At 32.3% G+C, this 24,972-nt stretch overlaps 1 protein-coding gene across 3 annotated transcripts in view; it reads left to right on the forward strand.

The window, feature by feature from the left end:
• The window catches only part of LOC124530838 (neural-cadherin-like), a 261,718-nt gene that overhangs the window by 105,727 nt on the left and 131,019 nt on the right, over positions 1 to 24,972 (forward strand). The window contains exon 1 of one of the 3 annotated variants that reach the window (XM_047105167.1): positions 16,638 to 16,863. The exons of the other annotated variants lie outside the window; for them this stretch is intronic. Coding sequence (XP_046961123.1) covers positions 16,806 to 16,863 — 58 coding nt within the window. The 5' untranslated portion in view covers positions 16,638 to 16,805. Of the gene's footprint in view, positions 1 to 16,637; positions 16,864 to 24,972 lie in introns of those variants that run through there. 3 annotated transcript variants of the gene reach the window in all.

Below are 24,972 nucleotides of genomic sequence, written 5' to 3' on the forward strand. Positions count from 1 at the left end.
ACAGTTCATTCTTATCGTGAATCACTAGTCATTACCAGCTTACAATTATCGGCGGCTAACTGTAGCTTAACTTTCAATAAAATGCTGTATTTCATTAAATAATAACTTTATAAAAATTACATTAACCAAAATTTTATATAGCTTTATAAATAACAAATTGAATAATATGATAAATTTACTATTATTTCTATCGAGGAAAGGAAGAAAGGAAGTTAATACCGCCGTCAAAAAGTCGTTGTTATTACGGTTTACGCTTGCCAAAGACAAAAATACGACAGATAGAAGATTAATTGATATTACAATACTAAATAATATTTAATCTCCTATTTGTTTTTTTTTTGTGACTATATCATTAGTCTCGTTTGAAGTTAATTACATTAAAACGAAAAGAAAATTGTGAAGTGTATCAGCCTCGATACCTTATGTCAAAAACGATTTAACGAACTGCGCCGAAAATACCATAACAGAAGGATGTGGGCAGATACAAGAAGGTAATCCTAGCTTTGGTTATTCTCCTGACTGCCATCGGCGACGGTACTTCTAAAGATGACTAACGAACTGTGCAAGAGATACTATAACAAAAAGTGGACACAGATGCACTCTATTAACTCATTCTCATAATCCACTAGGACAGCACTTTGACACGATCGGTGAGAGATTAGGCGCAGGACCAACGGCTTTACGTGCTTTGCGGCGGGATTGTAACATTGCCAACTTACTATCTCCGGGCTGTTACTGATAATATATTGACAGAAAAAAACCTAATTTTACACTATTTAAGACTAATATCTCATGATCTAACTACTAGTCTGGTGGAGGCAACGAGGTAGTTAAAATAAATAATAGTTATAATAATTTATTTCTACGTGTATCTTAATTACTTTTCTTACATTGAAATGTTTCTAGCCATAAATTTTTTAATGGTTAGATGTTAAAAATAAACAAATCATTCAATCAATCATTTTATTGCGATAAATCAAAACATGTTCTAATGCAAAAAGAATGGAAAAAAATAATTGCCAAAACCTGCTAATATCTGAATTTTCATTGAAAATGACGTTCAACGAAACTGTCGACAAAGGATTGTCATGGAGCCAAAAGTATAATCTTAAATTCGACCCTTCCCACATGTGAGGAATGCTTATTATTTTTTTAGTTATTTGGCATCGGTAGTGGTCTCTGAGCTGTAATTAATCTGGCTTCTCGTCTGTTCCCGGAGGCTTTAGTATTTAGCAATGGGAGTAATGAGCGGCGGCGTTCTTTGAGCCGTGATTGGTGCTTTTAATATGCAAAGGCGTACGATAGCGGCCGGCGAGTCATGACGTTTTCAAAAGTATAATTTTACCGTTTCCATTCGATTTCTTAACTAATTGAAGTCGAAATCGCTGATTCGAATCGATCGTCTTATTAAATAGTTCTTTGTAATTTGCTATCACTTAAGATCTGGATATTATATTACGCTGGTAATCGGTAGATAATCTTTTTTCTCGCTAAGCCTGAATATAAAAGGTTTAATCGAATTGAATTAATTGAAATCGTAGTCTTCGTAAGTACTCTTATACGTTCCATTTTCTGTCGTATTTTAAATTAATTTCATGCTACGAGTACTATTATATAATACTTGCTGGTTGACCAAAATGGGCTTCGTAGAACTATTCTAGAAGAACATACACTGTGACAATAATAATCATAACAATCAAAAATACACGCATCAAAATAGCGTGTCACCTACAGTGAGTTTTTAACATTTCACGAATGCGATACAACTTGAGTTCTTATATAATATCACTGGGTTACACTTGGTTTAACTCGTGACGAGTTTCCCCTGAGATGACATTTATCTTGATCGATTTACCATCCCCAAATAACTCGCGTATACCTCATTTTGTGGAAAAATGTAGATGCTTTTTCTATTAATCATAATATACGTTTACACAAATATAAATGTACCTATTTAGTTGGTTTCTAATTTACTATTACGAAGTATCGTGTAAAAAAAATAGAAACTAGTCTACAATTTATTTTTGAAATACGAAAATCCGATTAACTCTTTTAGTTAAAAACTTAAACGTGTCCAACAGGAAATAGGATTACAACTTAAACGTGTTGGAGCTCAAAATGTGAAAAAATCGGATATAAGAACTTTGTAAGCTTTGCTTTTTTACTCTATCTGGAATTAAATCAGGCCACAGCCGAAGTAGCGTAGTTAAATGTGAGAATGTTATGTATCATTTCCAGTAACAAACGTTATCCGTACATAGATACGATTATCGGATGTTCGTCGTGGTTTTTAGGTTAGCTTACCGGCTTGTTTGAAAATATAACTTCTCTTTGATATCAAAGTCAATAAATTCTGAAATTTGTAACAATATTTTATTATGATTGATTTGAATATCTTTGATTATGTAAATACTTTTATGTATTACCTATTGACCAATACCGGTTCTCTGTTTTAGTGTTACCAGTCTCCAGATAGGTCGCATCTCATTCATCAAATGTTTTTTAGTACGTCGAAATAATATTCATAAATAGAATTCGAAGTAATTGTGAATATTGTGCTAAAACTGTAATGTATCCCTGGTAACTACAGATTTTTGATTGATTTTTTTAAATGTAACACAGTCCGATGGCGTCAAATTACTGCCACTTATCGTCAGTGGGTGAATTTGAAAATCTAAGGTTAATTACTATATTATATTTAAAACGTAAAATATTGGTTAAAAGATCGCGTACAACAGATTAAGCCAATAATCCAAGAGGTCAAGTAAGACTATTGAAATACTGCAGAAAGACAATGCTTTGTCCAGTGTGAAGCGCGAGTGAGCCGGTGTAATTACCACTCGGGAACAATACAACCTTGTTCCACATAATGAACATAAATACTAAGATAACCACGGTAAACTCTTACACAATTCTAAACTTTCTTACTCCTTTTTCACTCGTGTTCTCATATAATTACTTTTTAATCGTCCGCTGTGGGTTCCTTCTTGATACATTAGGTAAACTACTGTAAACTATGTCTGATATGGTCACGAGTGAACGTACCAAGTAATTTCTAAACTTATTTAATATATTATATTCTGCCTGTCTTAATAGGTACCACCCAGTGATATATACGCTATCGCCAAGCAGCAATATTTAGTATTTGAAAGGTGAGTGAGCCAGTGTAACAATAGGTTCAAGGAACATAACATGCGCACGAAGTCGCGGGCACAGCTACTTTAAAATATTACTTATTATAGTCATCTGTATACACTGACCGTTTTTGGCCACGAAATAGCTCTGAAGACTAGCTACTTATATAAAAATTGTATTAGGTTGAGCACATCTTGTATCTGGTTCCAAGGTATTCCATTGCCAACTAATTTTATGGCGATACATCAAGAACAACTTACCGCAAAAAGAATTATTTAAGTCATTCGCGTAGTAAGGGTTATCGCGTTCATCTGTCTCAACTATATATACGTATAATATATACGTATAATATATACGTATAATATATACGTATAATATATACGTATAATATATACGTATAATATATACGTATAATATATACGTATAATATATACGTATAATATATACGTATAATATATACGATAAAGATAAATTAAACGGTTTCATTTAATACACGAACAAGTTTAATCGTTAGATCTTAATACTCGCTACAATATGACGTTCGCCTCTCACGTACTCTGTGAATTTTTGTTTGAACAATAAGATATGATTTACTATATTAAATGTAAGTTGAACAGTTTAATGTCATTTTACGTAAAATATGTGGCCCGTTTATTGAGTTCGGAAAACAAGTCGAGATAGTTTGTATTTGTTCCGAAAAACAAGAATATTATCAGATTCTAAGATCAACGCTCGTTTCGTTTTGAACATAATTTTGTGCAACAGAAAATTCATCGCTTATTTTGTTCACGTTTAATAAAGCGGGATAACGTTAGCTTAGTGAGCTACAGTAAATTTAAATACAAATCGATATTTTTTTAAAACTACGTTTTTTGGTAGTCGTTTGATAAAATAGTATTCATGAAATGTGCAGCGCTTGTTGAAACCTCAGGGGAACTGTTTATATAGCAGCGGACGACAAGTCGAGATATGCCAGTATAAACGTGATAGCTTTCGCGTTTAGTTTTACTGACCTAATTGCAATTTCGACATAATATACAGCTATAAGTAATAGAGGTGTATCATCGGAGTTACTCTCTGCTCCGCGTGGTTTCTTACACGTTACACGATATTGTTCCACGCCCGTAAGTCGTAGCATGATGTTATATATTCTGTAACCGTTTTCAATAAATGAGCTCTTAGATTTCCACTTTCAAATAACCACTCTTCAGCTATATAAATTAATACAGAGTTTCAGAATTATAAACCACTTTCAACGTCAAAATGCGAATCGAAGCTATTATATCGTTTACCTGTTATTATGTCAATTCAAATACTATTAGAATCGATAAACTATTAAGGATGGCTGGCAGAAAATGCTGTTATAGCGTTAAGTCCGCCCTTTGTACATGTTTTATTTGTGCAATAAAGAATAATAAAAAAAAGGATGTATTGCTGTTTACTACAAGAACGTGGCATCAGTGGCTGACATCCGCCCATATCCTGCAAAAAATTCTAGCGGCGGTAAAGTTTAACACAGTTAGTATTTATATAAATATAATATAATATAGAGTGGTAGTTTTGTCTCATTCACGTAAAATGTTTCCACACCGAAAATTTGTCACGTTCTAAGTAAAGCTATGTATTTTTCATATTACTACACCCACATAGTACTCGTATGAGGAGTAATAATATTTCTCTTTACGGTGTCTACACTTACGATTTGCGATAACGCAAAGCGCTCACGCCCTCGTTTAAAATAGCAACGACATGATGAGATTAAGTCCAAGTTTGTTACCCAAGTGAACCCTATTTAAAAAGGTTTTTGTTTAATTAAAACGGAGAAAGAAAGTGCTAATTCTGTTCCATTCACATAAAATGTTTGCACTCTTAACATTTGTCACGTTCTAAGTTCAACTGTGTATTTTTCGCATTACGATTCCCGCATAGTGTCGGCATAAAGAGAGTACTATTTAGCTTTACCTTCAAACTTGCGCTTTGTAATTTTGCAAGGAACAGACCTATTGAAATTATGACAAGGGTGTAACGTGTTTTTTGCTTTTTAGTTTGTTGTAGTCAAAGTTAAGTCAATATCTTAAGAATTGTCGAAATCCAAGTTAACATTTTTTGTGGTAATATTATTCCCTTATAGACATGATATCCATAATTTTGGTAATGAGTCATTTAATACACTGGAACAATAGTTTAAATTGAAACACAATACAAGATTACTGAGTATTATTTGTCATCATCGTATAGCGGACTCAGTCAGGCTTGTACAGAAGCCTATCACCAAATAAAATTGAAATGAATCATCTTCGAAAAGAACGAGAATCTCCAATAATCCAATTACAATTATAGTAAAATTACAGTATCGGTCTTTTGCTTTCAGTTTTAATCGAATGTTTGATTTAATTATCAGTTTAATTCGTACCCCGTGTCCGTGTCCTAAATTCTATAGCAAATCGGTTGATGTGATGGCGCGTGAAAATAGGACAAATAGAGTCGCTAAATATGAACATTATATTAATATCGATTCACTGAATAAATAATACATTTCGTGTATCAATTGTTATTTATATTACCGAAAGTAATATTCAAACTATTTTGATATTTATATCTAAATTATATGGATATTGGAGCACTTATCTTAGGAACAACACAGATTAGAGAAACTTTGCTGTGGTAATTATTTGTACTCGTATATTGTATTTTAAATACCGGTTTTATTTAAATCACTAATTAATCTCAGATAAGTTAAACCCAAGTGACATTAGCTACATAGATTTTAAACGTTAAGTAACAACGAAATTTATCCTAATATTAGTTTCCATCCGATATATTTTGAATAAATTTATCGTACAAAATAAATTAAAATCAAAATATCCTTTATTGAAGTAGGCTCTTATAAGTACTTTAAATCGCCGTGTTGCAGGATTAAATTGAATATAAATCTATAATCATTTTTGAATCATGTTACAGAATTAAATTAAAGCTACCGTCGGATCGGAACGCAGTTTCTACGGAGAAGCTTTTCAGTTTTTTTTGCTTAAATCACTTCAATGACTGTAGATGGTTATAGCCTAGATAAATAAATATTGTTTCATTTACAGTCAAGATTGTTTTAGTTTAGAGTTGAAAAAGTCAGGTTCTCAATAACGTGAAGAAAAATAATTTTCAAACTGTACTAGAAAATTCGGCTCTTCTTATATACACGTATATCTTTGCTAAGAGATTTGTATAAATGAGTCGAGATGGTCCAGTGGTTAGAACGCGTGCATCTTAACCGATGATTGCGGGTTGAAACCCAGGCAAGCACCGCTGATCCATGTGTTTAATTTGTCTTTATAATTCATCTCGTGCTCAGCGGTGAAGAAAAACATTGTGAGGAAACCTGCATGTAACAAATTTCATAGAAATTCTGCCACATGTGTATTTCACCAACCCGCATTGGAACAGCGTGGTGAAATATGTTCTAAACCTTCTCCTCAAAGGGAGAGGAGGCCTTTAAGCCCAGCAGTGGGAATCTTCCGGCTGTTGTTGTTATATAAATATACATATATATATAATATGTATATTATATTTGATGCAAGTAAAGTACAAGGTAACTTAAGAGCCGTAACAATGAGCATCATCTCTCATCAGAGATGAGTTTGTATATAAACAAGAATTTAAATGTAATCCGAATTTAACGCGGGTGAAATCGCGAAGCACAATTGTTAATTTTCCTATTAGTTACGTTTCATAAATGGATTTGACATTTAAAATACCATCGCGTTCATTAAGGTTATTAAATATTATCGGCGAACCATATTTCATTTGTATCGAAAATTTAGTAAGATTTAAATTAATAAGCCAACTATGATAGTATGCGATTGTATTAAATATTATATATTGTGTTTAAATCACGTATTTAATTTTGTTCAAAAAACACTTATTAATCATCCTTATAACTTGATGGTAGCACCTCTGCATTTTTGCGTTGCGGTTTGAAGGAAGACTGAGCCAGTATAACTACAGCCACTAGGCTATATTGTGAACCGGTGGTAGCAATTTACATTTTTTTTATAAAAAAGTTGGATAGCCAGATAGGTTTTCCATTCCTTACAAATAAAAAGTGCCACATATCGGGGAACTCAAATAATGACTTGCTAGTAGCTGTAGTTATACTGGCTCAGTCTTCCTTCAAACCAGAACACAAAAATGCAGAGGTGGTACTATCAAGTAATAATGATGATTAATAAGTGTTTTATGAACCTGCTGGCATAAAGAATGTTTTGTTTTTGATAAAAGGATATTTTTTTTTGTATATAATTAAATTTTACTAAAAACATTAAACTTATTGTAAAAAAGTATATTCATATAGATTTTTAAGGAATCCTTTGGATACAGTTATAGAAGCAATACTCATATTTCTATTGTATTATTTTATCTCTTTTCTCCAACTATAAGTGTTAAAGTTTGTATTGTAATTACAAACTACAAATGAACCAGCGACTTTCTGACTTAACCGCCTATATAAGTGTAATCTTATTATGTATAATTCGGATTGAATTTATTTAAATAAATTATCGTTGAAAAAGTAACTTTGAAAAATCAACACAAATTCACTGTAAAACATATACGGCTTCAATTCAGTTCACGGCTAGCGCCGTAAGTCGTCGGTCATACATCCTGTGTCTCCCAATTAATAATACGTTTAATATTGAATAAATCACCGGAATTTAGATAATTAGTACATTGTGTTGTAGTTCCTACGAAAGACAATTGAATAATTTGAAAAAAGTGCGTATGTGACACTCATTTTGTTATTATAAATCAGTGATACTTTTTGTTGAATACGTTTAATGTGTACAGTTTACTGGTTCATTCTGCATGGTCATGCACCGCGGTCATTAACCTCTGCACTCACGAGTAGCTGACGAAGAGCGCGAGTATAGAGTGTTCGCCTTTTTCACCTTTGCAAGTAACAATCGATTGGCCTCGCGGTTGCCGGCGTAGACTTACGCGCCGGTGGTCCTAGGTTCAATCCTCGAGGAGGCTGTAACTTTTTCTTTATTATTCTTGATTTTAACATTATAAAATGCCGAAGCTAAATTGGAATTGTTGCAAAGACCATAAAGACGGTGAATCGTATTTGTGTTGTGTACGTTGTAAGAACGCCTATCACACAAATTGCTTGCAAGCTACTGGTTATTCACAGATATCAGACAAGGCTATATCTGAATGGAACTGCCCAACATGTACGCCTAAGCGATCAAAAGGCAATAACGAGGATACACCAGTTCACACGAAAACGATCAATACAGGAGTACCCGATAATGCCAACATCACTAAAAGATCTACAAAGAGAATGGCTCTCTCCTCTCCACCTGCATCGGAACTTAACAGTGTCTTATCCCATGGCGAATACCGCGATATGCTTAAAGAAATTGTCAAAGACGAAATGAATGTTATGCTTACTCAGTTGAAATTATCTCTGAAGTCTATTTTGAATGACGAGCTCAAGCTAATCAAAGACGAACTCGGTGAAATGAAAACGTCAATCAACTTTATAAATAGCCAATATGATGATTTTATTAAAGAACATAAATCGAATATAATTTTAATTAAAGAATTGAAGGACGAGAATTTAAAAGCACAAACAAATTTATCTAATTTAACCACCCGTATTAACGATCTCGAACAGCGGGCCAGGGAAAGAAACTTAGAGATTCAATGTGTTCCAGAAATCAGAAACGAAAATTTAAATACAGTTATTAAACAATTGGGCAATATTATTGGATCAGAAATGTCCGTAGATAAAATATTAAGTTGTTCTAGAGTAGCTAAAGTTAATCGCCAAAGTCCGCGGCCACGATCTATTGTAGTTCAGTTTAGCTCAATGAATATTCGAGACAGCTTCCTAGCATCTGTTATCAAATTTAACAAAACGCACCCAAATGACAAATTGAACACATCGCATTTAGGTATCGGGGGAATCAAGAAACCTATTTATGTTATGGAACATTTATCGCCTGCAAACAAAGCTCTACATGCGGCCACAAGAATCAAGGCAAAGGAAAAGGGCTATAGATACGTATGGATAAGGAACGGGCGTATCTTTGTTCGGAAAAATGACAGTTCAGATTTCAAAATAGTTAAGGACATGGAGTTTTTGGATACGTTAAAGTAATGTCGGTAATTTTTTAAAAGTGTTGTCATGATTTTGGTATTATATTGTTAAAATTCTCAGCTTTGAATATATTTTACCAGAATGTTCGTGGCTTAAAAACTAAGACCCACGAAGTATACCGTAATATTTCTGTTAATAATTTCGACATAATTGTATTGACTGAAACGTGGTTAAACTGCTCAATATTAAACAGTGAGTTGTTTGATAACAGATATAATGTTTACAGAAGAGACAGAAGCTCTTGCAAACTCAGCAATAAAACGGATGGTGGAGGAGTTCTTATCGGTATTAATAAAAATATAATATCCTGTAGAAAATATGAATGGGAAAGCGATATTGAGGATATTTGGATCACTTTAAAAATTCCAAACTTCAAAGGCGTCAAATCATTAGTCTTATGCGCTGTGTACCTTCCACCACCCGTTAAAAAACCGATTCTTGAGCACTTTTTTAATAATTGTAATCGCGTAGCCGAGCAACATGACATGTACACTTGTATTGTGGGTGACTTTAATTTGAGTTGTATTGACTGGAATATGTTTCAAAATTCGTTATTTAAGCCCTATCCTCCTGCTGCGCAGTTATTATTAGATTTTGTATCAGAAAATGGTTTACAGCAATTTAATACCATCATTAATAATAAAAATAAAATCTTAGACCTTGTACTCTCTAACTTTCCTAAGTGCTACGTGGAACTGTCTAATAATTTTGTTTGCAATATTGATTCGCTGCATCCTCCCTTAGAAATTCGCATCCCTAGTATTGAATATAATACACTAAAAAGTAACACGTCAAAAAAATATTGCTTCTTTAAAGCTGATTTTGACTCTATCATTAAATCATTAGATGAATTAGATTGGTATAAGGTACTGGAGGCCTGTTCTGACGTCAATGAAATGGTATGCCTTCTATACGATACTTTACAAAACTTAATTTCTAAATTTGTCCCACTAAAAAATGTTAAAAAAGATAGTTATCCCAACTGGATTAGTCACAGTTTAAAAAAGAGACTTAAAGAAAAACACAAATTATTAGAACGCGTAAAAAAATATAAGAACCCAATGGATGATCTATCACTCAAGTTAATCAGTAAACGCTGTAGAAAATTATCTCAAGACGCATATAATAACCATAATAATAACATTGAGATTCAGATCCACAAAAACCCTAAAATGTTTTGGTCTTTCCTTAAAAGTAAGAGAAACAATAGAAGTTCTTACCCTTCATCAATGAGTGACGGCACGATCACAACTAGTGTTGGAGAAGAAATTTGCAACTTATTTTCTAGTTATTTTAGCACACTATACAAGCCGACGAAAAATGTCACACGTCTAACCCAAGAATATATCTCAAAACATCTTCTTCCAATGACAGGTATCAGCGACAACTTCATATTTCCAGAAATCACCCTTGAAACGATTTTTAATAAACTAGCTAGCTTAGACATCTCAAAAGGTTCTGGCCCTGACAACATACCGCCTATCCTGATTAGGAACTGTGCTTCCAGCTTGGCCCTTCCGCTGTACATAATTATTAACACTTCTTTGCGAACTGGAATATTTCCTACTTCATGGAAAAAAGCTAGGATTGTACCTATCCATAAAGATGGCAAAGATAACTTAGTGCAAAATTATAGACCAATATCTATGTTATCCACGTTCGCCAAGATTTTTGAATCCTTAGTATGTCCTTATATAAAAGTGTATATGAAACGTTTCATTTCAGAGTATCAGCATGGATTCGTTACGGGCAGGTCTTGTAGTACGAACTTAGTGAACTTCACTGAATATCTAAGTGAAGCTATTGATTCTCAACAACAGGTCGATGCTATTTACACAGATTTCCAGAAGGCATTTGATAAAGTACCTCACTGTATTCTACTACAGAAACTAGAGCTTTATGGTTTTTCTGGAATATCGCTGCAATGGTTCTCTTCATACCTAAGTGACCGAAGTTTTTGCGTTGCAGTTAATGGTTACACATCAAACAAACACATGATAGCAACAGGCGTACCCCAAGGCTCCCATTTAGGGCCAATACTATTTAATATCTTTATTAATGACATCGTAACGTGTTTTAAATACTCCATACCGTCCCTATATGCTGATGACCTGAAGTTCTCAAAAATTATTCATTCGCTTGACGACTCAGTCCTCTTACAAATGGACTTTAATCGAATAGTCGAATGGGTTAAGACTAATGGCATGTCACTTAATATAAAAAAATGTTCGCACATAAAATTTACACGCAAACACAACATTTTGCCGACACAATATTACCTTCAACACGAGAGACTAACGGAAGTAACCCATATTAAGGATCTTGGCATTTTTTTAGATCAGAAATTAACGTATATCCTGCACATTGATCATGTCGTTGATAAAAGTACAAAAATGCTTGGCTTTGTTTTAAGGAATGGCAGGATTTTCAAACAAGTAAAGACCAAAATTATTTTGTATAACAGCCTTGTACGTAGCAATTTGGAATACTGTAGTATGGTCTGGCGACCACATTATGCCACCCATCAGCTGAGGCTAGAACGTATACAGAGGCGTTTCTTATGGCACTTAGCATACACGGAGGGTATTGCTAAACAAATTTCGTCTTACGCAAAGAGAATCGAATATTTTAACATGATGACCTTAGAAAACAGAAGAACTTTATTAGACCTAATATTCTTATATAAAATCTTTAGAAACAAACTTGACTGTCCCCATTTACTATCCAAATTTAACTTTAGAGCACCATCCAGATACCCTCGTAACCCAGTAAAACCTCTCTCCGCACCACGGCGGAAAACCGTTTTTGGTAATCACTCAGCAGTGGCTCGAATGTCCAAATTGCTCAATGACTTCAGCGATTCAATAGATTTAAACATTGTAAGCCTCCCAAAGTTCCGATACCTAGTCATAGACAGAATTAAAAGCGTCTAATATTTTATTGATGTCCAAATTTCAAATTTTTAATTTATGCAAAATTTTACGTTATAATAATCTATTTTTTTTTTTTTATTTGATTTATGGAACAATATTATTATGATTGAATGATAAATTATTTTAATTGTTTTCGTTATCAATGCATGCCATAATATAATTTAATTTTAAGATATTATAAATTTTTATTGTTGTATTTTATTTGAGATTGATTGTTGAATACTGTTAACCCATTATTAAATTGATGATATTGTAATCTAAATAACCAATTTATTTTAAATTTTAAATTGTAAAAAATCGTTTTAACTTTATTTTAATAGTTGTAATTGTAATAATTTTAATTTTTCCTACCATGTGATCATTTTTTACATTTTTATCAAATTAGAACCACTTAAACAGGATGTATATATTAATCGTACATGTCGTGTTTGCTTTAATATAGTTGTACATTTAGAAAGTAATTAGTATGTAAATTAATAAATTGTATCATTAAAATGTAACAACTGCTAGCAAACCTAATAAATAAATAAATAAATAAATAAATAAAAATAAATAAATTATTCAATAAATAAAAACGTATCCTCTAAAATTGCTACTCTATATAACTAAATTTCATTTTGTCAGATTTTACCCATAAAATCGAATATAATCAAATTGTACATGTTAAAATACAAGTACAAATATGTATTGTATTCGCTAGCTTTACAACTAAGTAATATTATATATTTATTTCGATTGAAGTAATTTCGAATGTTCTCGATATACAACTCAATATATCATAATGAATATAATTATGGAGTCCTTCTGAAATTATATTTGACAAAGCCAAATTAATTGTTTATACTGTTATCTTAAACCCACAGGCCCAGTGAAAGGTTTGATGGGGGTGAAAAACGTCTCCATATTTGAGTTCAACCAAATATTTTAGAAGGATGCATAATAAATTTCTTTAAAATGTTTCGAAATGTTATCTTTACATTTATTATTATCCTTTTACTGAATACCACGACATTTATATTCGAAATTTTGCGTAACCGTGAAGTCTTCAGACGTCTTGTTGTGTAACTTGATTATCGTAATAGAATTTTGCAGTCTCCTGTTAGGCCATATCCTTGCAGTTTTAATTTAGTATTTGAATCATTAAAACCGTTCGAATTTCGAAAGTTTGTAATCTATTAATATAAGCCTTAAGCGTACTGTTACAGTTTGACCGCAAAATTTAGAGCGTTAATTAAAATATTAGTTTTCAGATCTGGTTTACGGACGAGGAGGGATGAGAGGGACTGTGTAATGGGTGGAATGAAATCAAAAGTGCTTGTAGAGTAAGGTTGTCGTCACGAACCCAGCTTTGTTGGAGGGCCTTTCACGCTACTTCACTACAGACGACCCGCCATATTTGTATTTTGTTCACGGACTTTTCGAATATATTATTTTGTAGGCATATTGTACAGATGCGCTGGGCAGCTTGCTGGTTCTTATCAACGGATTTTATTTATTTTTTTATTTGGGAAACAAACCATTATAATAACAGACGCAAAATATAAGAGGAAACGTAAATCAAAGAAGTTTTTAGTATTGTTTTAAGTTGGTACGTGTGCGTATATTGTAAAATAATTTAATGATCATTTTATAGCTACATATATAGAACTATACCGAACTATATAGAACTATACTAGTACCACCACAAGCATAGTAAGATGCTAATAGCTAATAACGAGTCTAGGTAGATAGCGTATCTAATGGAAAATTATTTTTTTAATCGCTGTTAACTGCACCCGTAACTCGAGTCCGATCGAACTCTTCAACGTATTAAATTTCATTCTGAATAAAAAAAAAACATTTCAAATTTATAGAAAGGTAAAGCTAGTTAGAATTGTGATCAGTTCTCATGAAGCCGAGTTGTTGCATTTGAAATATAAAAAGATATAACGTCTCCACATTTCATATAGTTGCTGAAGCACGTACTTTCAACACACATATATCAAAGTGCATCAGTCTCATATCTTATACGAGCCGTACGTGCACATACATACGTAGGTAATTATTTACTTTTCTTCAAATTAAATTGGTTGCTTCGATTACTATCGAGAATTGATTTAAATCGCTAGAACGGATTTTATTATAGCTTTTTAAAAATAAATATAAATTTATTTTATGTATCCTTTGTAACGTAATGTTATTTAATAGCAGAAGTATAATACATCGCTCGTTCATAATTCAGTGAACGTCTTTGAGATATTGGAGTTCTTAATTGTTATTTACGATTCAACTTCTCCTTCGTCGTGAAGGTAAACATCATTAGAATATCTGCATATTATTTAAAAATGGAACACATATATTCTTCAATGTTTATGCCGCAAATTTAAGAAAAAAATAGCCTAACAATTAGTGCCTAATATTTACCCGGTGTCTCTACATCTTTTGTTTATAAATAACAACGAATACATGTATCTATTGCAATGTATTAAAATTTAGTGTTTAGAATTCCTAAATCGGCATCAATGTTCGAGTTAATATCGCTGCTGAAATATGTCTGTATTTCAGTACTTACGTAGCTATTAATGCGTTATTTATGCGTGCACGCTTAAATAGCTATTCAACAAAAGTTTCCATGAAATACAATTCTAAGCTTAAATTTGGTCACTAATTGTTTTGCCAAATATTATCAAACCACCAACTATGTGTTGTATTAAACAAATATTTTGTTGGTTTCAGCGTTATTTTTATTGATAAAGTTCACTACACATCAAGCATTGATAAGTGTTTTTTTTTGTTTGCGTGGGTAGTGTTTAATATTGTGGTAGAAAAGAAAAAATACGAGAGCCCGTAATATAATTTCAATGTAGTTTGCTTATTTTCTATACATAACGCGTGTAGCCAATCATTTATATCCTAGAAATGTATAAACATGTTTACCTATTATATATTCTTGTAAACTATTCAGTTATTCTTTCTATAAACATGTTTTTTCTGATTAACTGTAGATCAGGTGTTATGTACAGGTGTATTATATACTAGGTCTATGTGCCAAAGATGACTTACTGGCAATAAATAATAAGCGCTATAGCATATAAAAATTAAGTGAATGCTTATGTAGTTCATTCCATCACTCTGCTCGTGGTACCACACGCGGAAAAATTCTATAGAAATTTGACAGAAACGTCTTTTTTTACGATGTTTTCTTCCTCAGCCGAGCACGAAATGAATTAATTATATACACTAATTATGCACGTAAAAATTCAGTGGCGCTAGCCTCGGTTCAATATCGTGATCGGTCTCTACCGATTTAACTTAATACGCGCGTTCTTGACATAAAATACTATAATATAGTGATTAAATATGAGTTAAAAATTCACATCAATATATTATATATTTAGAGGGCCATGGAGCTCTATATTGAATGAGCAATATCTTATGTCTTTATTTAAATATAATACATGCGATACTCTTGACTGTACACCATTGATACCTATATCTACAACAATAGGCTACCGTTTTGATAAAACATGATAGCTTTAAAGTATGTAATAAGTATATAACTATTTGACTTATAAATGAATGATAGATAAAGATTCCTATTTTCCCCACTTTGGTAAACGTTGTGGACTTTGTAATATCCATTACGTTCATTACATCAGTATCAATTTGTTTTCGCGAGTTTGGTGTAAAAGAATAGCAATTATACAGTCGCGCCCGTGACTTTTGAATATGCTAAAATGGGATATAGTCGTACGTACGGCAGCTTGCTTTGCAAATGTGCGTTTAGCATTTTTGTTGTTCGAGGCCACGCTTCGCGTTGTCGATCGGTCTGCGCAAACAAAAGAAGACAATTTACATTTTAACCAAGCGATAACTGGGCCCACCTGACTAACTTATTCCGGCTGCGTTTTTAACTTTGAAGTGTTAAATAACTTTTGAAACTTGGGCTAAGAACTTTCGTACTGCTTATATTAGTTTTTAATGCTGGTATTTTTTGTTTCATTCATTTTGTAAATTATGATGAGAAACGGACAAACTCAATACTAAATTCAGTTTTGACATTAAATCTTATATAATGTGATTATTTCTTTAAAATCCGTAATACACTTTAGAACGATTTTTTGTATGTAATTGAGACGCCTAATAGTTACAAGTAAATTAACAATAACTAATTTATAAATGAACGAAATTCATTTAATCAATAAAGAACACGAAGGGCTTTAAAGTAAACAGAAAAAAATATTCCTATATGCAAAGTTTTACTTCAACATAATAAGTATTATCTCAAATAAATCACGAGTTAGAGCTTGCATTTATTGCGAAGCTTAAATTAAAAAAGTTACACCAATTTTCAGTGAATTATTGAGCACAGTTGTCTGCCGGTTTCTAGGGAATACCATCGTCGCTCGCGTTTCGCTCAATTTTAAATGGAGGCTTATTCAATCAAACATTGGACAGTGATTTACTCATTTACGATTAATTATTAATGTGAATATGGTCCAGGACAGAACATTGTGTAGTTGCTAAATTACTGATATTATTTGCGGTGGTGCGGTCGGGTGTGATGGCCGGTAATAGTGTACGCGCGCGCGGGAGATTGACCCATGGCTAATTCTCCAGACCTGGGTCTGCTTGCTGCCAGCCTTCTTCGGCTCATAATTGGTGAGTTTTTGTATACAATTATACATCACACATATTGTATAACATCAATCAAAAAATATATCGGTGAGCTTTTTTGTTAAGACTTTTTTTTTTCATATAACTGATGCAATTTTTTTTCAATCGAAAGGAAATATTGCAATGCGTGTTTTTTATATTGAAAAATAAATTTAATTTTAATATATTTATCATTTACAAATATAAATAAAAAAAGTGAAGTAATAGCCTGGTAAATTTCCCACTGCTGGGCTAAGGCCTCCTCTCCCATTAGGGCTCTCCCTAATGGAACATATTCCACCACGCTGTTACAATGCGGGTTGGTAGAAAGCACATGTGGCTGAATTCCGAAGAAATTAGACACATGCAGGTTTCCTCACGATGTTTTCCTTCACCACCGAGCACGAGATGAATTATAAATACAATTAAACACATATACATATATATATATATATATATATATATATATATATATATATATATATACCGTAGTGCCTACCTGGGTTTGAACCCGAAATCAACGGTTAAGATGGACGCGTTCTAACTGGGCCATCTCAGCTCCCAGTTATAAATACTTATTAGGAAATTGAAATTGATTTTACTAGTTGTTATTCTGATGTATCCTATAATGTTACTATAAAATTCCAATCAAATCCGACCAGTAGTTTTTTCATGTAAGAGTAACAAACATACATACATCTATCCTCACAAACTTTCGCATTTATTATATTAGTAGGGTGTTCAAAGCTCTATTATTATTAGTCTCCAATACACTATGGAATTGATAAAAATATGTTTATAGAGAGTAACTCAAAAGAGAATTGGTTGGCATTATGACTATAATGGAAACTAGGTTTTCATATGCTTAGCTCAGATACCAGCTGTTTACAGATTCAAGACATACGAATGTACATTTATACAGATATAATATCACTTTTTATTGATTAAAATAGGGTAGGTATTTTTTGAAAATATAATTATTATTTCATCATTTGATTTTTTTTTGTGCACAGGTTGCTTAAAACGTACCTTGTTCATAGATACCTTGTGCAGGTATGTAGATTGTTAGGCAATGGCGACAGTCTTTGCTGTTACAAGTTTTAATCACCCTAATGCATCGTCTAGTTCGCACAGCTTACAAATGCTCGGATGAAAACTATATTTATGTTTAATTCGCTCACATGACCTAACATTTCCCTGTTATCGCTGGCTGTTAGTACAAGCTGTGCTTTCTAATATTTTTTCTAGATTGCTACTAAAACAAGTTTGCCAGAATTATAAAACTTTTATGTAATATCGGTATTATTACTCCGGTAAAGTAATATTGTTGAATTTATAGCTCGTATAATAGTCTCATGTTTAGTTATTTCTTGATATTTTACAAATACAGACTAAGTTATTTACATAACAGTGTAAATCATTGTGTTTTTATTTAATAGAAGACTTGCGGGGCACTATTATAAAAATCAAATGCATCTTTTTTAAACAATCAGTATATCTCCAAGAAGAGTAAAAGTATATTTAACCACCTGGCTTCCGATATCGCAAAATACATCCTGAGGCAGATATTTTCAAAATCAAGATTACGTAGGTAGTTCAGGTTCAATTTGTGGTAGGGCTTTGTGCTAGCCCGTCTGGGTAGGTACCACCTACTCATCAGTTATTCTTCCGCCAAATAACAGTACTCAGTATTGTTGCGTTCCGGCTTGAAGGGTGATTGAGCCAGTGTAACTACAGGCACAAGGGACATTACACCATAGTTCCCAAGGTTAGTGGCACATTGACGATGTAAGGAATAGGTAATATTTCTTACAGCGTCTTTGTCTATGGGTGATGGTGACCACTTACCATCAGGCGGCCCATATGCTCGTCCGCCAACATATACCATAAAAAAATATGTTTCAACTTGGCCTATTAATATATTGAAATTAAAAAATATATATAAATATCACAAAGTTGATCATAAAGCTTGGACTTACTACTTTTTAATTACAAGGGAGAATATAAATTACATTGTACTTGATTGACATAAACTCAGTAAATAAAATGGTGGTAAAAAGCAACACCTGTGTTTATGCTGGTTCATCTATGTTGAGACTACTGTCAGAAATTTAATCCAGTGTTGTAACACTACAATTCAAAAGTGCTTTTCTGAGCTTACTTGATTAGAGAATATTTTGATTTGATATTGGCTCTGAAAGGAATTGAAATTATTTCTTACATCTTATAAGGCTGTGAATTTGGTAACTAACAAGTTACGTCCCTTGTGACTGTTTTGCACTGGCTGTTTGGGGGTAGAATAGTACTGAGCAGGCAGACTTTACACAAAGTCTCACCGCTGAGTAAATAAAATGTACTATTATTTTTAATGACCTAAGACCAATGCGGTGTTCTTACCCAACCACTTTGTTCCTTTCTTCGGGGAATTTCGGAACCTTGCAAGCATGAAATGAATTTGTAAAATTTCATTGTTTAAAAAGCTAAAGAGCGTGCTCGGACAGTGACTAATATAGGTAATATTAGCAATGGTATAACATTGCACCATAAGTAATATTTCTACATAATGCCAAAAGTACACATACATAAATATTTTTTCAATTATGATTTTATTTTATGCAAGTTAGTGAAACATTTGTGTGTAAGCAATAATATCGTAATTACATCACCGCAAAAATGCTTCGGTAAATAGGTTTGAGCAATCATAGTCGAAATAAACCCGTAAGCTTATTACCTGGGTTTCTGATCGATGTGCGAGTAATTGACGTTGCTTCTGAAATAACTGAAATGAATATTTTTATTGAATTTTGCCAATATCTCTTTTAACGAATAAAATTAATTTATTTGAATATCTTTATAAAGTGCCTCTGTTTGTTATTGTTTGTGTTTTGTATTCAATTCGTAATATTACTTACATGAAGTTATTTGAAACGAGATTTTCGGCCATGATATTCGTGTTTGAGTTGTATTCGTACGTAGTTCTATATAATACCACAACTGACAAAGTATTAGGTTTAATTAATCCCCTGAGTTATAACCAAACAACAGTCAACTCATTTCTTGTAACTACTGAAGTCGGCAAGTTGTTTCCTGAGATATATTTCTGTTACAATGTTTATAGACAAACTTGCTTTTCATAAGTTTTGTTTGAGTTTCGAAATCGACTAATGAATAAACGTAAAAGTATCAGGTTGTAAAGGACCTTCTGCTGTCTTTCCTTTGAGAAGCTAATTCCAGTGCATTTTTCGGAACCGATACGGTTTGGGAACCGTCAAAAAAAGAGCGTACTCCTTCCTTAAAGGCCGGCAACGCACCCGCATGCCCCTCGCTATTGCAGATGTCCATGAGCGGTGGTGATCACTTTCCATCAGGTGAGCCTCCTGCTCGATTGGCGCATAAAAAACACAAAAAAGTGCGCATTAGCGGATACATTTGTAGTAGAATTTTATTAAAATTATATTAGATACATGCAGATTTCCTCACAATGTTATCCTTCAGCGCCGAGCATGAGATGAATTATAAAAACAAATTAAGCAGATTTCAAGTTAGTGGTTTTCGACTGGGTTTGAAAATCATAATCGGTGAAGACGCGTGTTTCAACTGGGCTATCTCGGCTCAATAATGAACAAACACACATTTTGCTTATATGAAAATAAGTAAGTCATATACGCACGTAAAAATATGGTTATGTATTTTTTAAAACAATCGCATACTGGGATCACGTTTGCGCTAGTTTGGAAAATCGGGACAGTTATCGAATACGGCTACCTAATGAAAAATAAATAGGCTCACATGTTTGTACTGCGGCATACATTATTTATCGTAACTATCCTATCTTTAATTTGAAGGTCGTCTGGAAAAAATCGATCTTGAGACCAAATACAGCTTATTTAGCCTTACCAAGAACACAAAATGTAATTCTAATTATGAATTGATATATTTATCTAATACTGCTAGAAGTGTGTTTAGCCGTTCTATTGTTTTAGGTGTAGGAGAACAGTCAATATATATATATATATATATATATATATATATATATATAGACCAAGAGATATGCAAGGCTAGCATTCTAGTTACTGCTTAATTAGTTAGATATATAGTTTTGCAGACTCATTATAACTGTTTGGAAGAATAAATAAAAAAATACTTTCATCATTTCGTAAGAAGATTTAGTTCTAGTTTTCGCCCAGTGATTGAAATCGGTCGTAAACATAATTGATAATTTAAGGCAACTACATATATATATTTTAATTAATATTTATTTAGATGTGCCAAGCATTTTGTATCTACTAACATTATAAAGCTCAATATCCGACATTATATCGTAATTTGTCTGACCTTATACATGTATATTAAATATATTGTAATGTCGTGAAAATATATTATATTTTTCTTTCTAATATATAATCGTGCTGCATTTCTTTCCGTGACGTATTCTGTTTCCCAGGTCTTTGATATTTGCTTTCTTAACAAAATATAATCAAATATACTGCTTCCGAGAAGATTTTAACTTGATATAAATATAATATATTGGTATATTTGTAAGGGTAATGAATCATATATTTATTTTTCACAGGCGAGTAATAAGTTTAATATTTTATAAGTTACAATGGCGACGAATAAGTTTATTAATATTTTGAGAATAATGTAACGTATAACTACGTAAAACGTATAAAAAAATAATATTTCATATTCTAATATGTATCAAAGTTTGTGTTACCGCATTAATTTCGTTTCGCTACAGAAATTATAATATACCTATATTTTATCTGTCATTTCATAGGTATATATTTTTTGTTACTTGAATATAAATTATATTTGCTAAATAAGCAAAAGGAAAAACAAAAGAGAGCGACTTTCACAATTTAGGTGGAAACTTCATTACTACCCTTCCTTTCTTCTCGAATATTCCGCGCAAGCGACGGTGTGCTGAATAAATATAAAACCTTTGTACTTTATACTAGTAACTGCTGAAAATGTGGTTAGTTTGAAACTAATATCAGAATTACCTGCATGTAGCAGCTGGAACGGTGAGAACGGAGTTTATCGCGCGGAAACCTGGAAACCACCGTGTGCTCTAGATAATTGGTACCATAAATTAACTGTATAAGGCAACGTCAACTGCCAAACTCAGCACACTCGGAACTTTAAAGTTAATTAGCAACTTCGATAGATAATTAATATCTGTGCTTGTTGCTCGTGACACTCGTGAGCTCTTTTCAGGAAAAAAAATAAGATCGATTTCCGATAAACTATGACGTTTAAAATCACAGCGATCACAAACTTTCTGGGAAGGTTTTTGTTAGATTTTTTCAAATAACTTTGATAGTAAACATTCCTTTATTTAAGTAATTTAAAATAATATATTTTTCTAAAATGTGTGGCTATCTATTTTTCTTAAGAAATATAAATTATTTTTAATGATGAGTAATTTCAGTGAGATATGTGATATAAGCCTTATAAAATGCAATTAAGTAATTTTCACATTCCAGTATGACATATTTTATATTTTTTCATGCAAGTCAATTGTAATTATTTACGTTTATTTCAATGCTATATTAAAAAGTTCTCAGTCGACGAGAAAGTAGCAGTCCTTAATGATATTATCATGGTTATTTACATCGTACCTATACTTTTTTATAATATAAAATATAAGTTTTACTAAGCTTTAATGTCCTGTGATTAGTAAGAACATTATCATTTGAAATCATGAATATTATTTAGGACTTTAGGACTTGGTGATGATATTAAGATGTCAATATGTTGTTATTCCTTATCAAAAATAAATAAACGTGAGTTTTGTTTTGCTCATGCAAACTGCAATTCTAGCAGTACCGTCTCGTGGCAGGTCAAGAGGCTATGACGCGCCCTCGACCCACACCAACTAAGACCTGCTTTAAACTTTTTGAAATCCCACAGTGGCTTTCATTAAGCCACGATAAGACTTTAGTCGTCATTTGTGAAAAGTATGCCAGGTAGCGATATAATAGGTACTTTGAGATATTACACAATGCATATGAAATTACTGTAAAATAATATTATTGATAAATTGTAATATTCTGATGTATGAAGTGCATTTGAATATCATATTTTGAGTATAGCTCGAATGTGTAATAAAGAGCTTTGTGCACATTATTTTGTAATCACAAAGGATTTGAGAATCAGAGAGATAGGATCTGCATACAGTGACGATAATTTGGCCCCTTTGAGGCTGGCGTCTAAGAGCTACGCTCGTCTCGGGCGTCATCGATTCTCATACAACAAGAGTACTGATCTCGCCTCTAAATAATATAATATTTAATAAGAAAGGTCCGTGCCGCCGCAGTCCACTCGCACGCGGAATGTTGATGCGATCTTTTGTATTACCCCCTTGAACTTTATTCTCCCTGAGCGACTGCTATAAAATATTGTCCGCATAACTTATCTCTTTCCGAGATTTATTCTCGCGAAGTTAAACGTCTACGTAATTTTGAAATTTATTGGTTCAAAGTTTCAGTACTTTCATACGATTATACGCTTTGTTTTCTCGTGCACTCTATGTAATTATATACGTGTATATACCTCGATATGTGTCTAATGGTTTCATTTTACCTATTTCAAACGAGGTATTATTCAGTGAAATAAAAATACCGTTTTATAAAATAAAGTTAAAAACGGGAACTGGACTCGCACCATATGTGCAACGTACATATTTTTAATTGATATTTGAATTTCGATATAATATTCAAGTCACGAATAATAATTCAATCGACAACTCGTTTTGAATTCACAATGTGGGCTCGACGTGATGGTCAAGTTAGACTCATAATTCAAAACTATATTGTCAGGTTTGAAATCTAATATATTATTTCAGAAAAAGAGGGATAGGACTCGTTTTATTTAATTTGTTTCACTTATTTTTAAAGCCATATGTATCATGTAATAGTATGACACAAATTAGATGTAGCATCATACATACATATTTCTATAAACAGTAATGTAGAATAATAAAACTAAGTTACTAAGTTAGTATGAAAACTCAAATATAGTGACGGGTTAATGCACGATTTTAAGAGAACCTTTGTATGTTAATTGGAAAACTGAAATAATTAAGTAGTAAGTGAAATTCGCATGAAGCGTAAAGCGTACGTAAATTCTTAAGTAGATATTAAGCGCTTATAGTTTTTTGTGACATTGTATTTTCTACAGGTTTTACTTTGTATATGTTATTTTTTATTGTTATAAATGGTGTTTGTAATAGCCGAATAGTTTGTATTTATTTTATGGTCGTGGGTGGTAATTAGTTCAAAATTGCAAATAATTTACCGGAAATTTTCCGTTCAATAATTTCCAGTAGTAACCTATTACTAACTTGCTCCTAAGACTGATCTGTTCCCATACTTTTGCACTATTTATTTTCTTCAGACCCATTCGCTTTGTCTTAAGAGTAAACGAAATGAATAATTCAAAGTTATATTTCGATATTTATAATTACCATTATTACTATATTAAAAGTAACGAAAATAATTAAAATGACTTTCATTTTTTTTTTTGTTGTATTATTTACAATATTAAGGGATATATTTCTTTAATATAAATATATATAAACATATGTAAATATAGACTGTATTTTATGTAATAGCTGTATAACATTCGGCAGAAAAGTGTCTACATTACATTCTTAATTTTTTTCCTAATGTCAGAAAAATCTATGTAGGTATAACATACATACGTACACGAGTATAATGGCTTTCATCCCCACATATCGCACCATAAATGAATGCAGCGTAAAATTACTGTACTGTACTTACTTTTCACATATTATAACAAAAAAGTATGATTTCAAGGCGGTATGTATTGTATCAGGAATATTTTTAAATGGAAATAAAATTTCCTGACTTAAACAAAAACGGAATGTCTAAAAAAATATTCGTAAAAAGATTTTTTCAGTGAATTTATTATAACCCGGACATAATACACGAAGAATAAAAACAAATTAATTTAATAAACCTAACATCAAACTCATAATTACGTTCCAACGATTTTGAACATGAGCACGTGTCGCTGTGTGCTTTTGTTCTGTAATCGTCTTGACATGCATTGGGTACGTAAAAGATCTTGTGAATAATTTTAATAACA

The sequence above is a fragment of the Vanessa cardui genome, chromosome 7 (assembly GCF_905220365.1).
Source record: "Vanessa cardui chromosome 7, ilVanCard2.1, whole genome shotgun sequence".
Taxonomy (NCBI): domain Eukaryota; kingdom Metazoa; phylum Arthropoda; class Insecta; order Lepidoptera; family Nymphalidae; genus Vanessa; species Vanessa cardui.